The sequence below is a fragment of the Dicentrarchus labrax genome, unplaced genomic scaffold, assembly GCF_905237075.1.
Source record: "Dicentrarchus labrax unplaced genomic scaffold, dlabrax2021, whole genome shotgun sequence".
Taxonomy (NCBI): domain Eukaryota; kingdom Metazoa; phylum Chordata; class Actinopteri; family Moronidae; genus Dicentrarchus; species Dicentrarchus labrax.
Window position 1 is genome coordinate 18,366,563 of NW_026136722.1, and position 24,334 is coordinate 18,390,896.

At 40.0% G+C, this 24,334-nt stretch overlaps 1 protein-coding gene across 14 annotated transcripts in view; it reads left to right on the forward strand.

Moving 5' to 3' along the window:
- The window catches only part of LOC127356659 (RNA binding protein fox-1 homolog 3-like), a 468,674-nt gene extending 452,704 nt beyond the window's left edge, over window positions 1-15,970 (forward strand). For 13 of the 14 annotated variants that reach the window (XM_051388630.1, XM_051388636.1, XM_051388632.1 and 10 more), the window contains 2 exons: window positions 1,303-1,381; window positions 3,577-8,812. In XM_051388630.1, the coding sequence (XP_051244590.1) occupies window positions 1,303-1,381; window positions 3,577-3,621 (124 nt within the window). In that variant the 3' untranslated portion in view covers window positions 3,622-8,812. Of the gene's footprint in view, window positions 1-1,302; window positions 1,382-3,576; window positions 8,813-11,013 lie in introns of those variants that run through there. The other variant, XM_051388633.1, reaches the window with a different exon arrangement.
- Window positions 15,971-24,334: the final 8,364 nt, after the last annotated feature.

Consider the following 24,334-nt stretch of genomic DNA (forward strand, 5'->3'; position numbering starts at 1 on the left):
CCAAGTTGTTTGTTTTGCTTTGTCTGTTTGTTTCCTTTTGAATAAGCGGTCATGCCCATTGGATCAATAGGGGTTTGTCGGTATTGTCTCAGCAATACCTTATCAGACTTAACAGTGGAGCAGTCAGCCAATCATAAAAAGAGGTCACCAGGATTGTGGAAGGCGTGTGAAACCCCTGCAAAATATGAAACATTTATTATCTGAAAAGCCTACAGTGCTCACTGGCTGCATTACCAAAGCCCTTTAAGTAACTAAACAGAGTTCATACCAGTGAGTCTGATGTATGAAAGAGGCCTTGTGAGGAGCCAGTCACATTGAAGAGACCCTGCCGGCTTCCAATCAGCTCTGTCGAGGCTCTGTGACATTGCACAGGGTGGTTTGACCTGCCGGTCGTCAGCAGTGCCACTCTGGTGAGAGTCATTTTGTAGATATATTAGCCTTAGAGGGCCTGTGGGGTTCGGTGCTCACTGAAGATAAGAGGACCACGGAGACTTCCCCTGACCATCTCATGGCACCGGCCTCCTCCCCAAGGAGCCGAGACAGCCTTTCTGATTTCACGTCCTGCTCACTGACCTTGGGTGCTGCTGGACTTAAATGGGCCGAGCCATATTTAGATCTTATATAACTCAATGTAGCTCACGCGAAAGGCATGAACGCTGTATGTCTTGTTGTCTCCTTTAGGAGAATTTCTTCCTCTCTCCATTTTTTTTTATTCCTGGTTGATTTGGTGCCCTCAGTCCTTGGCTGGGTGTGCCTTATCTGCTGCATGCAGACCCTCATTTGCAAGCGAGCATTGAAAAAAAAAAGGAAAGTAAATAGAGGAATATGTGAAGTCGAATAAATAAATAAATAAGGCAGACACATCTTGTCCTGTCTCAGAAGGAAATTGGAAGGATTAGTTCCAAACCAGCAACAATGAAAAGACAGGGGCGTGAGCCCAGTGTGCAGCCTGGGTAAACAAGAACAGGGTGAGAGACCAAGCCCTCCAGCACCGACTGTGTTCCCTCCGCATCCTTCTTTCTCTCCGTCTCCCTCGCTATGTGCTCATTACCTATTCCATCCACCTAATCAAGATGACAATGAAAAGACAAGTATAATTCACCAACCTTTGAACTCCCCTTTTTGAACCACCTTGTATAATGTAGGAAGCCCAGGAGGCCGAGGAGGGAAATAATTGATTGTGTTAGAGACTTGAAAGAGTTGACTTGAGGGGTTGAGCATTAAACAAGCATGCATAAATGTTCTGCTCTCCTCGTCAATGATAGATCAATGACCGTGTTCTTTGTGCCTCCCGTTGTGCAGCTATGGCAGAGTCTATGCAACAGCAGACCCCTACCACCACACGATTGGCCCTGCCGCCACATACAGTGTGGGGACTATGGTAAGTCTGTGAGAGCGCCGCCTGTTTCTGTCTGCACCCTGTGTGAAACATCACGACACCAGCTAGCACACACACGACTCACACTCCAAAATAAAGGCCAGAGGCTGCAGCGGTCACTGGTTTTTATTTATGTATTTATTCATCAATTGATTTAGTTTTTGTCATGCTATCTGGCACACCCTAGTGTCGCTGAGCAGTACTGTAAAAGCCCGGCATGTGGAAATTGGCTCAGACATTTAGTGCAACAGACGTATGTTATGCCACGCAATCTCACCTCATGCAATATTCATCTGACACGAGTTCCTCCTGAAACTAGAATGAGTGATTACTGCGTTTTGTTTTTTTTTAAACGTAAACTTTGCATTTTACATAAAAACTAAATATCCAAGCTTTCTGTTCATTCTACATCACTCAGCTCGCTACAGAGTGAGTTGGATCATCTTTATTTTTTTCCATTCAGCCAAACCAAACTTGAAGGGATGAAGTTGAATTGTTAATGTCTGTTTTTAGCTAGCTTTTGCAGCTACTGTAACATCAAAGATGAAAAGTGATGATAAATAAAAGAGCGTCTTTCTTTGAAACGGAGAGAGTTTCTCTTTGGTTTGTGTTTTATGATGATGAGGGGACGGGACCTGGCTCACAGACCAAACCTAGAGATTAAGGACCATCAAACGCATGCAGCAGTGTGCCGTGGGACATAAAAGAGAGAGCGAGACGGAGGGAGGGAGTTGTCTCGCCCTCCCCTCCTGCCCACAAGCTTGATCGGAGGCGTGCTCTCTGCTTGAAAAATGACTCAAATTTGCCATTCCGGCATGCATGCGATTTTTCAACAGCATTAAAAAAAAGCGTACAGTTCCCCGGTGCAGCTGCTAGCTAAAAGCTTTCATTAATTAAGACATTTCTTTTTCCTCTTCATTTATTTAATTAAAAATGTGCTTGAATGTTTTTTATTCTTTCTTCTTTTTCCTCCAAATTTCCTTCCATTTCTCTGGCACTTTGTTCGTCCTCTCGATGAAAGCAGAAGACAGGATTTGGCCCCTAAAAATATCAGAGCTAATGTGGTGTGTGTTCGGAGCTCAGGGAGCTAACACAGACTCCAGAGGGTGTGTGTGTGTGTGTGTGTGTGTGTGTGTGTGTGTGTGTTCATGTGGTGTTGAACAAATGACGAGGCTACTGGGAGATGGTCTGTGCTGAGGCCAGCGTCAAATAAACTCGTGAGCGAGGGAAGAAGAGAAAAGACCAGTTTGGTTCCTAATTCTTTAATCATATTTGATTAATGATTCTCCAGCAGAGAGGAGTCATTTTTGCATTTAAAAGCTATACAATAATTAGTTCCTCTGAGGTTGGAAATTCTCTCTTTACTCATTTCCAGCATACAGAAGCATCTCATACTGTATGGATAAAAGTTTTGTAGAAGCAAGAGGACTCCCCGAAATTAGGCAGAATTAGCCTTTGAAGACATTCAGTAGCCTTTGGAGTTCGTCTGAATTCCTAATTGCAGCAGAGCCACCGAAAGATGAGAGGAGGGACTGTGTGTGTGTGTCTGTATGTATGTGTGTGTGTGTGTGTGCATGTGCAGGTGTGCATGCATAGGCCCACATGCATGCTTTATGTGTGTGTCTGCCCTAGATATCTTGAGCATGGTGCTAAATCTCAGGGCTAATATCCTGTGGTGGTTTGCCCCTCCAGAAAGGGGCAGACACCTCCGCTAGACTTGAAAAGGAGCTGATTAAACCCCTCTGAACTTATTCTGCTTATATTGTTACAGCCTGAAAAGGAATGGTTTTCCTCAAGTAAAAAAAAGCACAAAGCACACAAAATTTTAATTAACTGCTTAATGTAATAAATTCAAGGAAATACATCAGACCAGCCCCAGTGTTTCTATGATTTTTTTTTCTCCAAGAAAGTGCTCTTTCTTTTTGCTGTGATACTCTATAAAAAAATTAACTGCACCAATTAAGCTCAAAGTCCACCAGTCCACCTTAACTCCCGATAACCCTGTTCCTAACACACACTCCAATTATTGGCTTAAATATATCAAACTATCAATCCGCCTCATGATCATTCCCATATGGAAACCAAATCTATAAAAAATAACCCGCATGAAAAGAGGAAGGAAATTTGTGGAGAAAGAGAAACGGACTAAAGCTGTCACCTGAATACTGATTGGTACTTTTTCATCTTTGATGTTGCAGGCTAGCCTATACAGAGGAGGGTACAGTCGCTTCACTCCCTACTAAAAGAAAGAAAAAAAGCGAGAAAAGACAGAGACATTACCCCAACAAACAAACAAAAAAACGATCTAAAAAAAAAAAAAAAAACCTCAAAACAAGTGAACACCCGGTCCTTGGTGGAGAGCTAAATCAAACTAAAAGCTTCCAGGTCCCCATGCTGAGCCCCTCCCCTGACACCCTCTCAAGCCGATATTTCTACAACAACCTATTTGATGTCATCATTGGTCTGCTCTTGTTTTGTATTCATTTTGTGCTTTTGGTTTTCTTTTGGAAAGTTTTATGCACATGTGCATTACCTTGACTGCTGTATATGGGTGCTGTGTCACCATAACCAATGTGAGCCTACTGCAGCACGCATGATGCATGCTCAGAGGTGTGTGTATGCAGCCGCTGTCATCTGACTAAGAATATACTGGGGCATTTTTATGATAGATATATATATATATATATATATATGACAAACGTACCAGGTCTGATCAGGCTGACACTGATCCATCCCAGTTTATTACTTTTCTAACCTTTATCTTCCAATTAACACGCAGTAATAAAGCTCAGTCCACACGCTGACTAACATGCCTTGGTAATTCTTAGTTCAAAGACGGCACTGCTCTGATTGCTTTTGTTTTCCTTTAAACGTTGGAGTCCTACTGTTGTGCACTTGCAGTGGAGCCTTACAAGCTGTACTATGTGGTATGACAGCATGCAGAGTAAAGGGTCATGAAGGTCAGATTTCTGTCTCGGACTCACAATGCTCATACTACCGCCCAGTCTCCTGCAAATTACCGAGCGTTTATATGCCACTATTCTGCATTGGTCGTTATGTTTTAGGGGGAAATGTAACTTCGGCTGGGTTGCGTTCAGGGACAAAGTCATGTAGCGTTTCATACAAGTACAGATGAATTTGGAGGGGTGGGAATTTGCCTTTCCCACCAGTAGCCAGAGTTAGCATCTTGTCTCATGCTAGTAGTTGGTAGTGATATTTTTAATACTTCACGGGACCAATGAACATCTGCTCTTTACTCTAAAGGGTTACTCGTCTTTCATTAGACCCCGCTCGATCAACGGCCTTTCAAACTCCCCGAGTTCCTAACACAGGCTAGTAGACCGACTGAAGACATTATCATTGTTCTTTTTTCAGACTTTATAAAGCTAAAATATATTATAGAATTCATTTATTTTAAAACAGTTGTCACTTAATGTTTTGCAGTTTGTTGTGAGGACTATAGTTCTTGACCTAACTTAAAAAGCTTTTGTGTTAGTGGTCGTGTGTTGACTCAGTTCTGTGGTACATTCTGTAGCTATATTGTGACGTTGTTGCATTGGAATGCATTATATTGGAAGACGTTTAAAATATTTAGTTCAAAGATATAGAATAAGAATAGAAAGAGAATTGAGCCTTTTCAAAGTATCTTTTTGTCCTGTGTTCTAATAAGAGTTGAGCAAGCCGCGGTCAGAACATCGGCCTCCTTTCCTCTTCTTAGATATGCTATGTGCTAGCCTCGTCTTTGTTGAGAAGACAACCACATTTTGAAGATGGTTAAAAGATAAAAGCGACATATAGTCACATCTTAATGTCATCAAAATGCTAGCTAACTAGTAAGAATCTCTACGTCAATTGTTAGTTAGTAGATAGTTAGTTAGCTCATTTACATCAATTGTTGGTTAGTTTTCTCAAACTTTGCTAACATTAGCCAACTTAAAATGTGGTTGTCTATTCAACATAGGCTAGCACATAGCATATGTAAGTAACGAGAGGAGGAAGTCTCGCTCAACTGTTATTGGAGCACAGAGCAAAAAGGGGCGGGACTTTGGACAGGTCAGTTGGTAAACAGACCAATACAATAAGAACAATATAACGCTGTTCTGTGGAATATCACGGCAAATTACAAACTCAGTAGAGACTGTGGTTTGTGAATAGGATTCATTACAAGACTGTACTGTCGATCGTAACAATTGCCCAAACGTTACCGCTTTCAACTTTTACATGAATTCTAAATTGAATCTCTTAGGTTTTGATTTGTTGGCTGAACAAATAAACAATTTGAAGACGTGGCCTGATGAGCTCAGTCATGAACTCTTGACGGCCATTCTGAACAATTTTTTTCCCCCTGAACTAAAAGGGTAATCAGTTCATCGAAGCTCTGCCTCCAGAGTGCAGGGGCAAATAGTCGCATATGAACTTAATTTGCAGAAGACACGGTTGCATATCCTCACTAATACACCATGGTGAATAAACTGTACTCAAGGTGCACTGTAACACCAAACACTTTCCACACACAGTAATGACACAGCACCGAGGTGGGTGAACCCGACAGGGGGCTGTTCTGCTACGACTCACCGGTCTCTTTTTTAAACATTGCACAAAATGTTTTACCTCAGGATGAGCTAACTGAAACTCACAAACTAGAATACAGTGCTATTCACTCCTCAGCAGGCAGGATAGTTTCATTTCTAACACAACCAGCAGGTTTGTCCTCTTTGCAACACGGCTTTCTAGAAGAGCTGATTTTTGAGTTTCGTTTAAGCAGAGACCCCAAGAGAGGATGATAAAATAAGACTGTACTGTTGTTCTTTATTAAAGCTACTGTATTATATATGTAGACATATACTGTATAAAACATTTCAACTGTATACACACACAAGTACAGTAAGATATTATATAAAAGCACCCAGGAGTTAGGAGACACAATGTAAATGTGTGTAGAGTGCAGCAGTGCTCGCCTCTTAGTCGACATACAGTGGTTGCATTGGCTTCTATTACAACTTTGTGCTACGTGAGGTGAATTGAAAAGAAAATCTCTGTGTAGCTGCCGCTAGCTGTCAAGATTTCAGTGCAGCTATGGAAATACAACTCAAAGCTATTGCCAATAATATTTAATTTATATGTACTCACAAAAGTGTTTGTGGTCTCAAAAGAAAAAAAAATCTGTTTGTTGCACTTTATTTGTTTTTTTTTTTTGGTTTTTCAATACTTTCCGAGATGTAACATATTTATAAAAGTATCATATACAGCTAGTTATGTTTAGTCAAGATGTTAAAATGATATAGAGTAATGTTGTATATCAAAAAAGAAAATGAACCCATTATCTCATGAGTCAAAGAAAATCTTTATGTGGGTAAACAAACGTTGTTCTTCCTTTTATATGCTAGTACGTATGCACCATTTGGGGTTTTTATATGAGTCGAAAAGAACTTTGAATATTATTTTTACCATTTTCAAACAGGAGAAGTGGTTTGTGCATTTGTAGGAGTTTCTCGTAGAGACTCTGCAGCAGAGTACATGTGTGGGTGTTTGGTTAGTGACCACTATCAGTAAGCCAGGCTGGAATGAGATAGATTTTTTTGTTTTCTGATCTGAATGTGTGTTCCTATGTGCTATAGTATATGCATTAGAATGTGTGTGTGTGTGTGTGTGTGTGTGTGTGTGTGTGTGTGTGTGTGTGTGTGTGCGTGTGTGTGTGTGAGGAGACAGAGAGAGGAAGTGAATGCAGTTTGCTAACCTACTGTAGTTCGCAGTAAGCTAACAGTTTTAAATGGCTTTACTCTTACGTCCCTGTAATAACATCACAATAACTTAACTCTGACCTCAGATGTATCAGTGGCAAGAAACAATGTTCATAAAGTTCAGCAGTTTTTCCTCGTACCAAGTAATGAAGGACTCTGATGGATTTTTGGGAATTTGACGCATTAATGAGCAGCAGGTTGTAAAGGATGCAAAAATAATTAAAAAGGTGTTCCTACTTTTTGGCCATCTTATGCACATATATAAAGTATGTGGAACAGAAATGATAAAACACAACATAATGGAGTCCAATACAATATCACCACAAACTAAAATTAACATTAACATTAAAGTAAAATGTATCACAAAACTGATTTATAGAATGAATTACCTAATTCCAGTGTACAGTATAGATAATGAATCATTTACGTCACCAAGGATTAATCATACTAATTTGTAGAGCTGCAACAATTAGTTGATAAATGGAGTGGCTGTCAACTATTAAATTATTTCCATAGTTTGAGAATTGAACAGTTTTAGTGATTTTTTTTTTAAAGAAAAAATATCCAAAGTCTCAAGTTCAACTTCTCAAATGTTAATATTTACTAGTTATGTTTACTACTAATGTGTGTTCTTCAATTCATAACTTGTGCTCACAAATTAACAGCATTTAATGTTAAATCCAAATAAACCGTATTTGTTATGATCAATCAGTTCATAGACAGAATCTGAAGTATATCCACGTATCAGCAATCCAAATCTAAATCATTCAGATATTAATTCAAAACATCAAGTACAAAATATACAAAAAAAATATCCCACCACGAGGGTTCACCCAGACTCCCACCTTTCACTTTTACCGTCATCACTATGAGTATTATTTCTACTGTCATGTTATTACAGAGACGGGTGTGAGTATTGTCATCAGTCTGCACGGGTTTGTCTACAGTTTACAGAAAAAGTTAAAATTAGCATTGTTTAACTGTTTCAGTGTCAGCTTATCAAGGCTTAAATGTTAAAGACATAACATGTAAATAACTCTGGTAGTCGGTATTGTAGAGGTCTGAGCCGTTTAATTATGCTTACAGCAAGTCAGACGTAATTTAAATGTGAATTTATAAAAACAGACACTTTGATATTTTTTGGTCTACTTTGCGTTTGTTGTATTCCATAACCAGCTTAATATGCAACCAGACCTCTATTTGATCCAAACATGACTTATTAAATAGTAGTACTGAGATATGTTTACATAAAAACACTCTTTATCCATCATTTATATTTAATACAAGTATTCACTAAGCCCTGATAAGCTGGCAGGTGCATTTATTAATCCACCTAAAAGATTTGTACAAAAGAGAACCAAGCAAAAAACAGTATCTGTAAATACATTTAAATGTATATACACACACACTATATCGCAATTCTAACTGTTTTATATGTATTCCTATATGAAGTGGGGTTATCTGTGTATTTTCAATTCAGCTGAACTTGTTCTTGAATTGTATGTAATTTCTATAATGAGAATATATTGTCTGACAGGTGTAAAGTAATTTTCTTTTGGATTAATTTCCTAGGTAAAAGTATACTATTATGACTTTTTTCTTTATTCATGAATTATTTTTGTTGTCAATATGTGACATATAAGTAATCTCTGATTGTTTTGAGTGTCAGAATAAAGCAGTTATAATAACATTATGTCTGCCTTCACACATGGATGTTGTTGCTGCTGTTGTCCAAAAAAAGGGTTTTCCATCATAATTTACATAATTTTCATTTTTTTGTGTGTGTGCCCCTTTTTGAAACAAAAACCTTTACTCTCTTACTCCTAGTGGTGTCTGGCCATGCAGATAGTTGGAACCAGGGACTATTTCTATGGTGGCCAAAAGAGCTCAACACAATGCGACTTTAAAAAAACATTAACAAATTAACATTAACAACTCGTACCTTAAATTTAGGAAAAAAAAATATTCACCAATTTGACAACACAATGACTACATTCAGTGATAAGCTTTTCAACATACTAACAAATTAATCCGTTTTACTCTCACAGTCTTGTAACTCGTTTTTGCACTTTTGCCTCGTCTGAGTCGTCATATTGTTTCTTTATGTGCTTGTATTGTATTTATTTGCAGCGTTTAAATCTAAATCGCAGACTGCATCTGCAGTTTTTTTTCAGCACTTCGAACCGGTCTTGTGTTGTGCTCACTGACAGAATCAAACAATCAGAGCTTTGTTTGCGGGATTAAGAACAGGGACAACATATTACCTAATAGCTATCAAGTTAGCTAGCTACATCCATGAAAAAAAAATGACAAAAAATGGAGATAAATGGGGATCAGATCAACTGAGCCTGTTGTCGTAAGTCAGTTTAAAGTCATGTTGACTGAAAATGGTATTGACAGGATTGGATACATCATTGCAAATAATTTTGTTAGAAACTGGCTAACATGAACAATAATTAATTGAAAACAAAATGGCTTATTGTTAAGCTAAAAATGCAGTGTGTTAAACTCACTCTTCCATCATATTCTGACAAATGTGAATGCTCTGAGCGCCGTGGACTGGAGTCCAATCACCGCCATTTATTTGGGGTGGCAACAGAAATCTTAGAAACACCAATCTCAGCAAAAGTAAACCTACAACTATCCGTATGGCTCGACGTTACCAGGTCTAAGTGGAAAAATCTTTTTGTAATCTGGGCAAAATAACACTTTAATGGGGCCGAGTTTAATTGCTGAAGATAGACTTTTAACAAACTATGACTGAAAGAAGTAGAGACTCTAATAGCTGAACTAACGCTCCCCTGAATCCTTCACGTCCGTGGGTGATTAATATATTTGTCTCTGCAGCCCTTTCAGTTCTAGGCTGCCTGTCAGTGAGGACTATATGTAGCTCCAGCGCTATTGTGCTCCCTCCCTGCTGAGCTATAAGACTGCATGTGGATATTTTTGTATGGTGGGTCCCTAGCGAGCGCTCAGTAAATCTGAGGTATAGGATAGATAGGGGGAGGCGGTGAGGCTCAGGCCAGCTCCTCCATGTGAGGAGCTAGATACAAAGGGAGGCAGGGTGGATGCTGATTGAGCACGCCACTTGTTTGACTGTTTGTCTCTCTGGACTGAAAGTTGGGGCGGCAGTTGGGGGAGGGAGGGCAACGCACTACAAAGGCGTTTTCAAATTAAAGCCTCGTCTTCTTTCATTTCTTTATTTATTTATTTTTTGTCAGAGGCTCCACGGAGCTGCTGAAGATCACTTCAAATTAGAGAGCATCTGTCATGACGAGGGTCCTGGGACACTCGCCTTGCCTTGCCTGCCCCCAACACCCACACACCACCACCCTCCCTTCTCTGCTTCCATCCAGCCCCATTACACTAAGACTGTTCACTTTGCACTGCCAAACTGCCGATCTCCACTTGTATGATTACAGCGCACTCTGATCTTTATTCTGGGGAGAGCGGTAGCACTAGTTTTGGCAGGCGTAAGGCCTCTGCTCCCGCTTCTTTTATGCCACATTACAAGAACGGGATGAAAAGTGAATGAAGCTGTTGTCTCTCTGCTCTCAAACTTTTTGCAGTTTGACTCTGTCGCTGCGTTTTAACCTTACACTGTGAACTTTTCCTCCCTGTAACAGTGTACGTTACATAGATGGGGTGGGAGGACTTAAAAGTGTGTGTTGTTTATTCCATACATTATCCCATATGTTTACTCCTATGTTCTTTTTTAAGAATTATTTTCTAGCCTACACTTTCTGTGACAAGATCTTCCTAAAAACTTGTTCTGAAACTTGCACTGAGCTGCCCCACATTGACTTTTCATAGCACCCCTCATTATGTATGCCTGTCAGAAACATAACCTTCTGCATATTTACCAGTCTCCCCACTTTTCTCCCCTGTTTTCAGTAAATACAAAAGGAAGAGCTGTACTCAGTATTGATGGACATCACAGATGAAAACAACGAAGAGAGGAGAACTAGCTTTAAGAAAATAACACAAGAAGAAGAAGACGACGAGAAGGAGTCCCTCTACTGAGGCTGGCGAGGGAAGACGGGAGGCGTACAAAGTGGCGCCGCGGCAGCGGTGTCAAACCAGCCACAAACTAGACAGACGGAGTGAGCCAGTTTCCACCAGGGACCACCTTTTTGCCGGGTAGAAAAAGACAGAGAGAGAATGAAAAGCGTCCCGTTATTATAAAACATTTTATTTTTCTATACTTTTGTGATTTACAATGGTAAAAAAGTGTGTATAAAGCAGTATATATGTACAAATCTGTTTTTATGTTTTTTGGTAAGGGAGATGAACAGTTGGCCCTTGATGCTGATTCTGTGGTATGCAGGAAGGAGGAGGGAGGAGCCCCCCCTCCTCTCTCTATGGCACACTGCTCTGTCGCCGAGGTCGTGTAAACAAAAAACATAAACAGAAAGGTGGCAGGGAGCGCTCGGCATCCAGGCAGAAGCACTTTCTACGCTGTACTTCCTGTGGGTGGAGTCAAAGGTCAGCCTCCTGGTCTCACTGCTCCGCCTTCTTCCTTCCAACCCCCCCAACCTCCTTCCTTACTTCCTTCCTTCCTTTTCGGGCCGGTGATGTCGCTCCTTCCTCCTTGTTGCGGTGTCACTGACCGGCAGCGCCTACTGTTAGCAGCGTCCCCCGTGGATACTGTCGTGATGTCACTTTCTCCTGGCAGCACCATTGGGCATCCCCGCCCTCCCCAATGGGAAGCGTCACTGGTTTACAGCGTTGGGGAGTGGGGGGGTGAGCCACGGCGGGACGGTGAGACGGTATAAAGCCGAGCCTCCCCGGTCTGCCCCTCTCCACGCCCCAGCAGAGGTCAATGACTGAGGACTAGTTAGAGAAAATGGCGCAGAAGTCGCCGACTTTACTCACCTGCCAGACTCCGAGCCCAAGCCTTTGTGTCACTCTGCACCGACGGACAAACTATCAGACCAACGCGGTAATAAAGGTGCGTACAACTACCAAGGATGCACGTTTCCACCTGACGAGAATAACTCATCAACGTCCATGTAACAAATTGAATTATAATCGAATAATCCCATTGTACTACATCAGCAGGTGCATAACCAAAACACAAGCCTGAGGCATATAGACTATGTCGCTAGATAAAACATTATAGAAATACAGTAGTGCCCATCCAACGGTAACAAGGAACGAGGGCTAAAATATGTCAATTTTTTTTGTCAATGTATTCTGAGAATATTTATTTGTGTGTTTTTTATTTTGTTTTTTTTTTGCAGCACTGAAAACTTTTAAAGAGGAAAAAAAAAGTTTTAATTTTGGTGGAAGCGAATTCTTTATATCAGGAGAGTCACTGTAAACGTGTTTAAACAAGAATGTTGGTTCAGTTCTTTGAATGTACATTAATGTCTAGGGTGTCCAATAAGTATGTATTCTTTTTCTGTATATAAATATATATACATATCTATTATATGGGCTGTGGTGATGTCAGGGAGTAGAGGGGGTGGGCAGGAACGCCTCTGGCCCCCGAACATAGATATCAGACCCCCCCCCCCCCCTCCAACTAAATATGTCCCTGATATTTACTGTAACATGTGATCATGTGTTATATGATTGAAAGTGTGATGGTGATAGTGTGAACTGATCTCCCCTGAACCCCCCCCCTCCCCTTTACCTCACACACACACACACACACACACACACACACACACACACACACACACACAATGTGCAGATACTCATAGATTGCCAACACGTGCAGTATTACACACAATGCTACATTTTTGCCCCCATCAAATGCAAAACATCACATCCTACTTTTAGCCGGCAGACACTTCAGGAAAAGAATCACATCTGCAGTAATTTTGGCCCTTCACTGGAGCTGGGAAGACTTGCTAATTAGCGCAAGGTGTTGTGGGTGTCAGATAAAAAGTTTATGAATATTGATTTTTCTTTTCTTACTTGAACCAAAGTATGATTTGAACACACAAGTCTCAGTGCTCTTTGATCAGGAGACAGCGAGACTCTGTGATGACGGCGGAGCCCGGATGTGTATTGACGTGACCCAGATTTCATTCGCTCATCACAGCTGAGGAAGAGTTGCTGCTCTGCTGATATAACGAGTCGCGCCGATGAAGCCCGGCTCGCGGCTTCCTGCAGCAGCCTCGGTTTACGAACTACTGTTCTCATGCTGACCCTGGTGGGCGGGCGGTTTTATTGCGTATTGGAAATGACCTGCTGGCCCTGAAGAGAAACTAATTGATCAGAGGCGAGCAGGTTTGGGTGAAGCACAACTTTGTTTGAGAGTTCAGGGTACACTACTTAGTTAGTAGTGGTTTTGTGTGAATTGTTCCAAGAAGGTAACACTCGGTTAAGCTCCTGACTTCCTGTACAAAACTACAGTGTGTACTGTTAATATCCTGTACAGTAAATCTCACCTCACACTTCTTGATTAACTTCATCTTATTTCAGGTTAAAAAAAAAAAAAACTTGTTCTGAATCAGGGCTCCTACCCACGCGACCTCTGTTCATCTGTAGACAGCTTCTCATATATTACAAAGAGTATCTATATCATGGCAACTAACTGTTGTGAAGTCTAATTGGGGTAAAGTCGGTCATTTGTTCTCCCATGCAGCGATCATATGCAGGCTTAGCATTTTTATACCTGTAGGTTTCTTTCTGATTCATCTGGCCTACTTACAGCGTTACAGACTTGTGGTGGGTCAGAAGCGACTCAGGAGCAGGTTGGAGTTTTACTTTGACGGGAACTTCCTGGGAGGCAGAGCTGCTCTGGAGGCAAAGAGTCATCTGAATGCTCGAGTTAACCGACACCGTTTCTTTGTTTGTTTTGTTGTTGTTGTTGTTGTTGTTGTTTTTTTGGCTTACTAACATCAATGTTTGGTCACATGATCTGATTTTGTCCACTGAATGATCTATGCACTTTGCAACAGAAACAAATATGATGTCACATGTGATAGGCACATTTTTGGAAGACACCACTGTTATCTACTTATTCTAGTTAGAGTAGTTCATACAATCTTAGGCAATAAGGCTGGCGCTGTTTTATATTTTTCTTCTTGTCTGCAAATCCCATGAAAATACCAAAACATACAACGTGTTAGTCCGTCTCTCAATACTTTCTGCTTCCTGTCTGTAGCCAGTTGGTTCCCACGGAAGAATTTGTATAAATGGCTCAAACACATAGTTTTGTGTTTTTAATAGTTTTTGGAGAACAATGGCGCTCTATGCCACACATATATCAGTCTTATTAGTATTATTAGTTAGTAAAGTCTTAGAAATTATTCTTATTATTAGTAGTAGTAGTGGTAGTAGTAGTAAGGGACAGTGTACATTTTAAGTGTTGTACTAAAGTTACCTTGAAGCTGATTTTTGTCTGCAGCGCTTTAGCAGTTCACAATTAAAACAATGATGTTCAACACCAAACATCCAAACTGACATCAGTACACCACCTCCTGTTCGCTATTTGTTTTAAAGTCATAGTTATTTAATCATTTTTTATCAGAAACATTTATACAAATATTATATTTCCTGTAATATGTGTCAAGAACTCTAATTGAGCAAGAGCCAAATGTTGGAGAAAAAACAGCTTGCTAACTTTAAAATACTTTGCTGTCCACATTAAAGCTGCAGTAACTCAGATTTTGGACACTTGTTCTGGAGTTGTCAAAGAGCCAAAGTCCCGCCCTGCGTCCCCGTTAGCTCCTGTTCTAGTAGTTTTCACACAGTTATTTTGTTAGCATTCAACTAACTACATTTCCCATGAGGCTTTAGGAGTGCTTCTTTCACTGAGCCTCATGGGAGTTGTAGTTGAATAAGGACAAAATAATCAGTTAAGAATGCACACTGAGATTGTATTGCCTTAGGCTTTTCTTTGGATTCATGGAAACCTGTTTCATATCAAAGATTATCAGTTGAGCCATTGTCAATATTAAAGATATTTATTAGCAGAATAATCAAACTAGTTAGTCTGGCTGGTCTTCCACGTTAGTAGCCATACTAGCATTCATGGTTTTTATTATAGGGGCTTTGTTCCTCCTTCTGTTTTCGTATCTTTTCGTTGAGACACTCGACCAGTGAGTTTGTTTCCGCGTCCAGGGAAGTTCTGCCTGTCCGAAGCGTTTGTCGTGAAACTCCAGCCTGCTCCTCCACAGCGGGACGAAGCGGGGGGCGGGGTTAAAGCGACCCTCCCTTCCTTCCTTCAGATGCCTTCATTATAACAAACTGGTCCTGATCTTCCTGAGCACAACTGCTTGAGCTGTGACACTAGCAGGATGTCCCCTCTGAGAGTCTCCCCCGCCTCCCCCACCTGACCCCGCCCCCATACGACACCCTTCTCTCCAACCCCCCCCCCCATAGCCTTCTAGTAAGTGAGTCGACTGGCCCCTTTTGTATTCCTGGTGTTCTGTACATAATAACCCTCACCCCTCCTTACCCGTCCCCCCCACCCTCCCCCCAGCTGTCCTTTCAGGGGGAAAAAGAAAAAAAAAATACTACATCCTCTGACTCCCCGAAATCTTGTATTTTGTTCTAATAATGACAAAATTTATTTATAAGGATTTTTTAAAATCTATCTCTTTCTCCTTTTTGTAAATGTTCCAGTTAAATAAAGTTTAAAAATGTTAAAAAATTAAATGGATATATTGAAAGGTTAAAAAAATGTCTCTAGAAGTCCCTGCCCCCTCCTCTGGCTCTGTACTCTGAACTTTGTGTTTTTGTTTTTTCTCTTTCTGTATGCTTCTCTTTACGTGCTTCAGATGAAGAGTTCTATTTATTATGACATTAACGTTATTATAATTATGACTAATTATTAATATTATCATCATCCTCATCATCCTCATTATTATCATTAATAAACTTGTCTACTTCAGCCTCGGTGTCTCTGCGCTGTTTTGTGGTGAGTGATGAGTTTCTGCGTGCTCGGGGCGGACTGGGACTCGTGGTAAGACTACAAATCCCACGACACAACATCACTGCAACACCATATGAGATGAGCCAGGTGGAACAGGGAGGGGTGACGCTCCCAGACCCATTTGTCTTATGCCAAAACCCCTCCGGGTTTACAAGATGGAGAGCACCTGTCTGTCGCCGAGGCCGCCATTTACCTAACCGGAGCAAAGACAAACTCTGAGGCTGAAGCCTGCGAGAGGAAAAATATAGACGCACGCCTTCAGGGGGATGGAGGAGAGGCAAAAAAACACAAATGTAAATACTTCAAAAGATCAGTGCCTCTCCATCATTGTTGACTTTGTTTAATCCTTTGAGCCTCTACAAACAATGGGAGATGGGATTTTTTTTTTTGTCACAGCCAAAAACAAAAAAAAAAAAACAGAAAGAAAAATTGACAATCCAGAAAACACTGTTGTTATTTGTGTCACTGCTCCACCGCATCAGAATGTGCTCAATGCGGTCTGTGCAATAGGCGAATGTGCTATGCATCTTCTTTTGTTTTTAAGCCCGAGGCCCCCGCTGAAACCGCTGACTTTAAGGTCTTTCATCATTTAGATTGAGCGATCAGAACCAGGGTTCAGAGGGAACGGTGCTAATGTTCAGGCTGTGTACTGTGTCCAGACACACTCCTCAGTCTTAAATACATTTCTGCCAACTGAGAGCGGACATTCTCTTCAGTTCTTCTTAATTAAGCTCCTCTGCCATGTGAGATCTAATGTATACTGCAGTAAGGAATCACCTGGTTCAACACTGCATATAAATGGTACACACCCTAACCCATTCCCATACTAATAATAAACATGTACAGTAAACTAATAGTTCCAGATTCTGAGGAGCCAAATGGACCGTCCTGTGTTTTCACTGCAGATCAGACCATTTACACATTTACGTCATATGTTTTTCTGTCTGTTTACTTTGGCATTTGACATTTACTGGCTGTAATGAACTGATGCAAAGGACAGTGGCGCTCACAGAATGTTTTAATGGGGGTGGCCAGATGGGGTCAGAGTGTGTCGCAGTGACAGACGACCAAAAGTGGCCGGCTGGTTATGCATTTGTTATTTTATTTCATTTGAACTATTGAATGAAAGGAATAGTCCCTGATGTGAGTTATCAGATAGAAGTATATTATGCATACAGTAACTCAAACGTGCCGTTGCCGTGGCCCCCACACCCTGGCGGCGCCCCTGGAAAAGGAGACAGAAAACCAAAGTGTGTCTGATGGTGAGCTTTCTGCTTTAATATTACACCACATTGAAACAATTAGCTAACGTTTTGTTGCTCTTGTTCACTCTCACATGCTGTCTCTGATATATCCAACTAACATATACCAGAAAACTCCAATTTAAAGTGAGTTCCCAATTAGAAGCAGGTCTGTTTTACTAGCCTGGTGTGGCTACATGTTGTAACAAATAAATGCAGGCCTCAATTAGACGCCTGGTCTGGATTTTAAAACCTGTTAAAGCCCACCGGGTCGCCCACTTGAGTGAGTTCGAAGCCGCTTAGATCGCTGACACAAATAGAAATGTTTAAACCTTCTGCTACACATCGTTAGATCAGTTAGAGTCTCCACTATTTAATCAGTTCATTTTATGGAGATCATAAGCACCAAAGTATCAAATGAATAATTCATTATTGATATGTTATTGAATTACATATATTATACAAGTAATATTCATACTGGTTTAAATAAACAAGCTGATAGTATTTCCAATCTTTGTTGAGCAAGAGTTAATCAGTTCTTTTTCTGTCCTCTCTAAGATCTGCAATGTCTTTTTTTCCAGCCATGAGCCCCTTCTCATTTCCTTTGTGCATTGCATTGTGGGACATATTTTAAAAGCACTCTAAAATCAAGCAGATGTAGTTTGTATACTGACTGTTCGCTATCCTTAATATTGTGTGAGCACACTACATAATCTTTCTAGAATTAGTGTGTAATATTGAACTGGTTGTTAGCTGCTTTATGCTAAGGATGATACAGACTAATCCAGCTATCAGTAGAATAATTTGTTAGGTTGTATTCTCTTGCTGCAGCGTTACATTTGGCTTTTCTTATGAGACTATATGTGAGCGGAGATTATTGTATGAGCACGCTCCACATGCTAGATCTTTATGTTCATCAGTCAGACAATATGCCATATGTTGCTGTAGAAATAAAACTTGTATTGTTTGGTATAAGTTAAATATATATCTATATCTATATATAGATATAGATATATATATACGATGAATTGTTAATGTTAGTAATGATTGATTAAGAAAAGTGTTTACAATTTGAAACTTTAGTTTATGCAGAAGTCATTATTCTTTCACAGGAGAGCAGTGAAATCAAATGTATTTCTTTGGCCCAAAATCACAAAGAATGTCTCATTAGTCTTTACTCTCTAAGAAAACAGTGTCACAGTGTAATTCTGACTAATGTTCTGCTTGCTACAGTTGTTTGAATTAAATTAAATGCATCCCCTCAGACACACAGTGGTAGTGATGAATTCAGAAAGGTAGGACTGCTGCCAGTACAGCTCCGAGTGGAACAGAAGCTGCATCATATGTAATATCACCAATGCTCCTCGATACGTGTGTTCTCAGATAACGGCGGTCCACACTCAGCCTGTAATACCAGGGCCAGCGTGGGTTCCTGTGAAGGGCCTCGAGTGAATAATACCAGAAGTTCCTTTTTTACACCGGTGCCAGGTTGTGGAACGGCTTTCTGGTACACATCAGGTCTTTTAGTGTGAGTGGGGATTATAGAAGTCAGATTAGGACTGTTTTATTCAATGGGGTAACAGATTTATAAATTCAATTTGCAATAACATTGTTATTTTAGCTGTCCTTGTTTTCTTACAGGGGAGTTATTTTCTCTCTCACGGCTAAAAGTAGAGGAGAGGTTGGCAAGTAATCTGCTCTTCATCTTCATCTATTCAAGTGAACAACCAAATTGTTTGTATGTTTTATTGTATGTAGACCCCAGGAAGAGTAGAGATAATGAAGCTCCAAGAATAAAGGGTAAATCATTTTATATTTCTTACATTGTGGATGTTGCTGTTGGATTTCAGGATTGTGCTGTTTGGTTTTTTATGTTAAATGTGCTTCTTCGTGTTTTCTTTTGTTGTCTACCATCTTGGGTGCTGTTTGGAAATAACACTTTAATGTGTTATCCTTTTGATTTTTGTTCATGTTTTTTCAATGTGTCTGTTAATCTATAAATAGAATCAATCAATCACAATCAATGAAAAAAAAAAATGTATATACAATTATTTTACAGTAAACTTATATATATATATATAACAGACACTTGCTGTATTGCACACTTACAGTAAGTTTCCGTACAGTGTGTGTAATGTCCTCTAATTCCCACTTGGTGGCACCCTCTATCTGTCTCATCCAATTCCACCGGAGGCCTCAGGAGTTGTATAATTCATTCAACAGCAGCAGTTTTCAGCTTTGACCAGCACTCGACTGTGTTAACCAGAGTGTTTGATCTTCCCTCACAACCTCTTCGTCTCTCTGTCACACGAGCTCCTCTCAGACACCTGATCCACCTCCGGAGTGAAATATTATCTCCCGCTTTTATTCATACATGTAACGGTTGATTAAGGTCAAATGGGGATCTAAAATATGATAAAAGCATCTGTTGGGCTCAAATAGAATCTGTCACCCCAACCACAGCAATTGACCATAATCACACAATTATGAAGCGATGAGACACTTTGGCTTTATGGGGAGGGTGCTTTGCTAAAATGGCCCACGTAAAACCCCATCTGTACAAATGGGCCTTGGATTTGAGCCAAAGCAGGGGCTAAAAGACCCGATATATCAAGTCATGGCACATCTAGCAGAGGGGAGCAGAGAGCGGCTGACAAAACGGCAAGTCTGTTGGTGTCAAAGAAAAACACGACTCAGATATTTGTGGGCGCTATCAATTTTGTAGGTACAGGGTTCCCTCGTGTAATTTTGGTGGCAAATAAAATTAACAAAGATGATTCATGAGCCAAACGACGACCGAGTCCAAAGCGGCTGATGACACAGTTCGCTCTTCAGTTTATTTCACTATTTATATGACTCTAATTAATCTCTGCTGTCAGGAGAGATGTGCCGAGAAGTCTTTCTCTCCAGTGCTGTTTGTATTTATCCTTCAGTGTATGCGACTATATATAGTATGTATGTGCCTGTGCACACTTATAAGATGCAGTTATTTATATAGTTTCCTACATAACTACAACTATAGCAAATAGTTGTTTTGTAAACGCCTACCCCTTTTATTTATTTCTCATGTTCATATTTAATTTATATATGTCTCCTGTACGTATGTTCATACAGTTTGTACACTGTAAAAAGGACAGTCAAATCAAATTCTTTAGATTTAAGTAAAACTCTCCAATACTAATGATAATTTAGTTTTAGAAACAAAAAGCAGTGTTATATTATATGAAAACATATACATTTTCATTAATAATTTCATCTTTTATTTTATTTTCTTTCTAAAACTCAGAGACTCAAGATTTAAGTTTTTCTAAAGAAAAAAAGTTAATTACCTTTTTGGTTTATTTCAAAACTTAAAAGTGAGAGTTTTTTTTTTTTTTTAAATAGCCATTATTGCAAATATGGAAATAATTAATTAAAGTAATGGTAAAATAAGTGTAACAGATAAAACAATAAAGAGCCTGTTGCTGTTGTTTTGCATCTTTTTTAAGTGCAACTCTTCAGCGCTGCTGTTGTTTTAAAACCTGAACATTTAGTTTGTACTTCAGATGAGAAGAGTTCTAATACCTTCCCAAAGCTTCCTGCCAGGTATTCATTATATAGGATTCTTTATGAACTGTTTTAGAAAACAATCACAGAACACCTGGAATGCAGGTTCTGTTTTATTTAAAAAGTTATTCCACAGTCAGAAATAATTAAATTGCTTGACTAATTATAATTTAGCCCCACTGTAGCCAACATATGACTGATCTGCTGTGTTATGGAAAGAGGTTAACTGATATATAATGAAATGAATACTGGATCAGATGTGATAGCAGTGGGCAAGTTCGGTAATCTGTCTACTGAATTTAATAGAGTTATGTAATCAGGATACAAAAAACAGATGATGAGTCTCATCATGTCCTTCATGGCATTCTGCTGCTTACTGCACATAAAGTGTAGTTACAGAACAGGGTCAACAAAGGTTTATGTGTGTAATGTCGGTTCTCACATTTAGTAAAAATGGGGATTAAAGAGGGATGACAATTTTAAAATAGACTTTAAAATAAATCTCACATCATCACTTTGGTCAAAACTATTTTGCGGTAGGTCATGATAATGGCCTCTAGTGGAAACAATGCTTCTGGGTGGAAATGTCACACTTATTTTAAAGTATAAAAAGAAAACATCCCAGTTCTGCCATCCAGCTGTGAAAATGGTCTATAAGCTACTGGTTGAATTTGTGTTTCTGTAAAAACACACTGAGCAGAGGACACGTTGTTGATGCTAAAAATCTTTTTTTCTAAGGTTAAACTGTTCTGTTGCCTTACACAATAGTCATGTTACTGATATTCCTCTATCCTCAAAGTAATGGAAAGAAATCAAGTTTCTTATCAAGGCTCAGAGGAAGAGCGTGTCGTCCTCTAATCGGAAGCTTGTTGGTTCGATCCCCGACTGCTGCCACCACACGTTGAAGTATCCTTGAGCAAGATACTTAACCCCAAATTGCTCCCGATGCTGTGCATCCGTGTGTGAATGTGTATGAATGAATTAGTTTCTGTTCCATGGACTTTGCCATTACTGAGTGAATGTGTGTGAAAGGGTGAATGTGGCACGTAGTGTAAAAGCGCTTTGAGTGGTTGGAAGACTAGAAAGGCACTATACATTAGTACAGGTCCATTTACCATTTATGTGACTTAATTATTATTTAATTAATTATTACTAGTCCTAATATTGTGAGGACTAGTTTAATTTTTTTAACAGGTAATTAGTAATACCCTCCCCACCCTGTTCATGCTGTGGGGGGAAGGTTGTCTGTTGTGCTGGCTCTTTGTCTAAACACATATCTTATACACACAAAATAAACGAAATGTGGGAACTAATTATATTATGTGTGCATGCAATAGCAATTTGAGCGCTCTATATTTTTTATCTCTATGGCCATTCCAGGGCTCCGTAAGGTCTTAAAAAGTCTTAAATTTAACTTGACTTGTGCAGAAACCCTGATTCCCTACAGCACGTACCAACTGAGATTAACACGCAAACTGCTGCTCCTCTAATGAAACAACAACAGTAGTGGTTACCAGTTACATAATCCACATGTTTTTTTTCTCACTGCAGTGCTTTGACTGTTCTGTGTGTGTTTTTCTGGATGTTTGGGAGCTGCAGATTCTCGTCCTCTCCCAGTATCTCAGACGGAGGGGGAGCAGCAGGTTTCTTGTCTGGAGCTTTAGACGGTGCATCCATCAGCTCGGCACTCCACCATCTGCTGCTAACGCTGCAGCGCTCGGCCCAGCTAAGTGCCATCTGCAGCCAACTTCATTTACATGGCTCTGAGAAGTTTTGGACCCACAACAAGTGCTGAGTGGCTTTTATAAAGAAAAAACAGGAGCTACTTCATGAATACATGGTGAGCTTGTTTGTCTATTCAAAAGAAAAACAGACACAGAGGAATATAAAATGCCGGAGCTGCGCAGTACCTGCTCCTTCTGCAGCATCAATCAGGGTGAATTGTTAGATATTTTGCTCACATATTGTGTCCAACTCTTAGTGATCCAACTTAACAAGCTGTAACTGCACTGCTGATCCAGAAGAGGGAGACAAACGCCTGAAGATCACAGAGATCTGGACATACAGGGAGAACACGGTGTACACATCAGGCACACAAACCTTACTCTCACACACAGTCACAACAAGCTCAATATTACCGGTATATATTATGAATGAGACCACATGACTGAAACCAGTGTAAATCATTTCAGTGCTGGAGGCATTTTAAAGCCAAAGCTGCTCTGGAGGCAGAAATAATCTCACTGGCTGTGAACCAGATGTCAGACTGAAGGCCACTTATTATTAAAGAAGCTGCTACTCCTGCGGTTACCTGGAAAAATGCAATGTAATCAGATGTAACTGAGGTGCTGGGGCAACCTAGGGTTCGAGTCCCCCACTAGGGGTTGCCAATACTTCACAGGGGGTCGCGTAGCCTTCTTGGGTGTAGGTGGTGTAACAAAACTGCTCAAATCTGTGCAAACCTTCGTCAGGAGTGTGTTTCCTTCATTTAGTTAGAAAGCCTTTTTTTGTCCATTGAATCAGCTGTTGTGAATATATAGTGAATAGTGTTTGTTTCAGCTTTGCATTAATGCTGATTCCTTTGATTTCAATACAAGGAAAATGTGCTAAATAAAGACAAACACTGGATTATTTTACATTATTTTCCCCTTTGAAAGGGTGAAACAGTGTGGTTGAGGTGAACTACAACCTACATTCAACAAGTAATTCCTGCAGGTTAAGACAACAATAACACTGAAAGGAGTCAGTCTTTACAATCCATACTGTAATGTATTATTACATTATGTTTCAGTGTAGTTTCCACCCTTTGTTTTCCTTGAAGTAGCTTCAAGGTTGTTAAAATCCACTGTCTGACAGTATCATTCTGTTTCACTGTGTTCTAGTTCTTTATTGAAGCTATATGAAGTTTACACAGAGTGAAATATTCAGACAGACACATTTGGTATCTTTGGAAACTTTGGGATCTCCACAAGACTTTTAAAGAATAAAGTTCTGTGGCTTTGAACAAAGTTTGGCTGAACAGCGTGAGCTTGTAATGAATTACTTAACAGCAGGGCGCTGCTTGAGATGTGGTTAAGCTCTGAGAGAAGTTTTAAAAAGTCTAAGGTAAAAAGTTTCTAACGGTGCAGTACAGTCCATTGTTAAGGTCGGTGCTGCTGATGAATGTAAGGTTGACATAAGAAAGCAAAAACTAAGAAAAACACTTCCAACAAGCTAGAAAAAGTTTTCTGTCAGGCTCAGTGATTACAGTCGATTGAATTAAAAGTCCTGCAGTCACATGTTTCTGAGCCTGCTGGCAGGATTCCCACATGTCCTGGAAAACCTGGAAATTTAGACTCTCTTCCAGTCATGGAAACACCTTAGTTAAAATGACCAAATATCCATTAATAATCAATATTGTCCTCTGTAGACCTTTTTCACAGCAGCCATTTGGACATGAAACAGGTGTTTCCAGTGATACCAATTAAGGTTACATCCCATTCAGGTCAAACACAGTGAGTGGGCATGTTGGCTCACTGGAAAGGTTCTACTACAC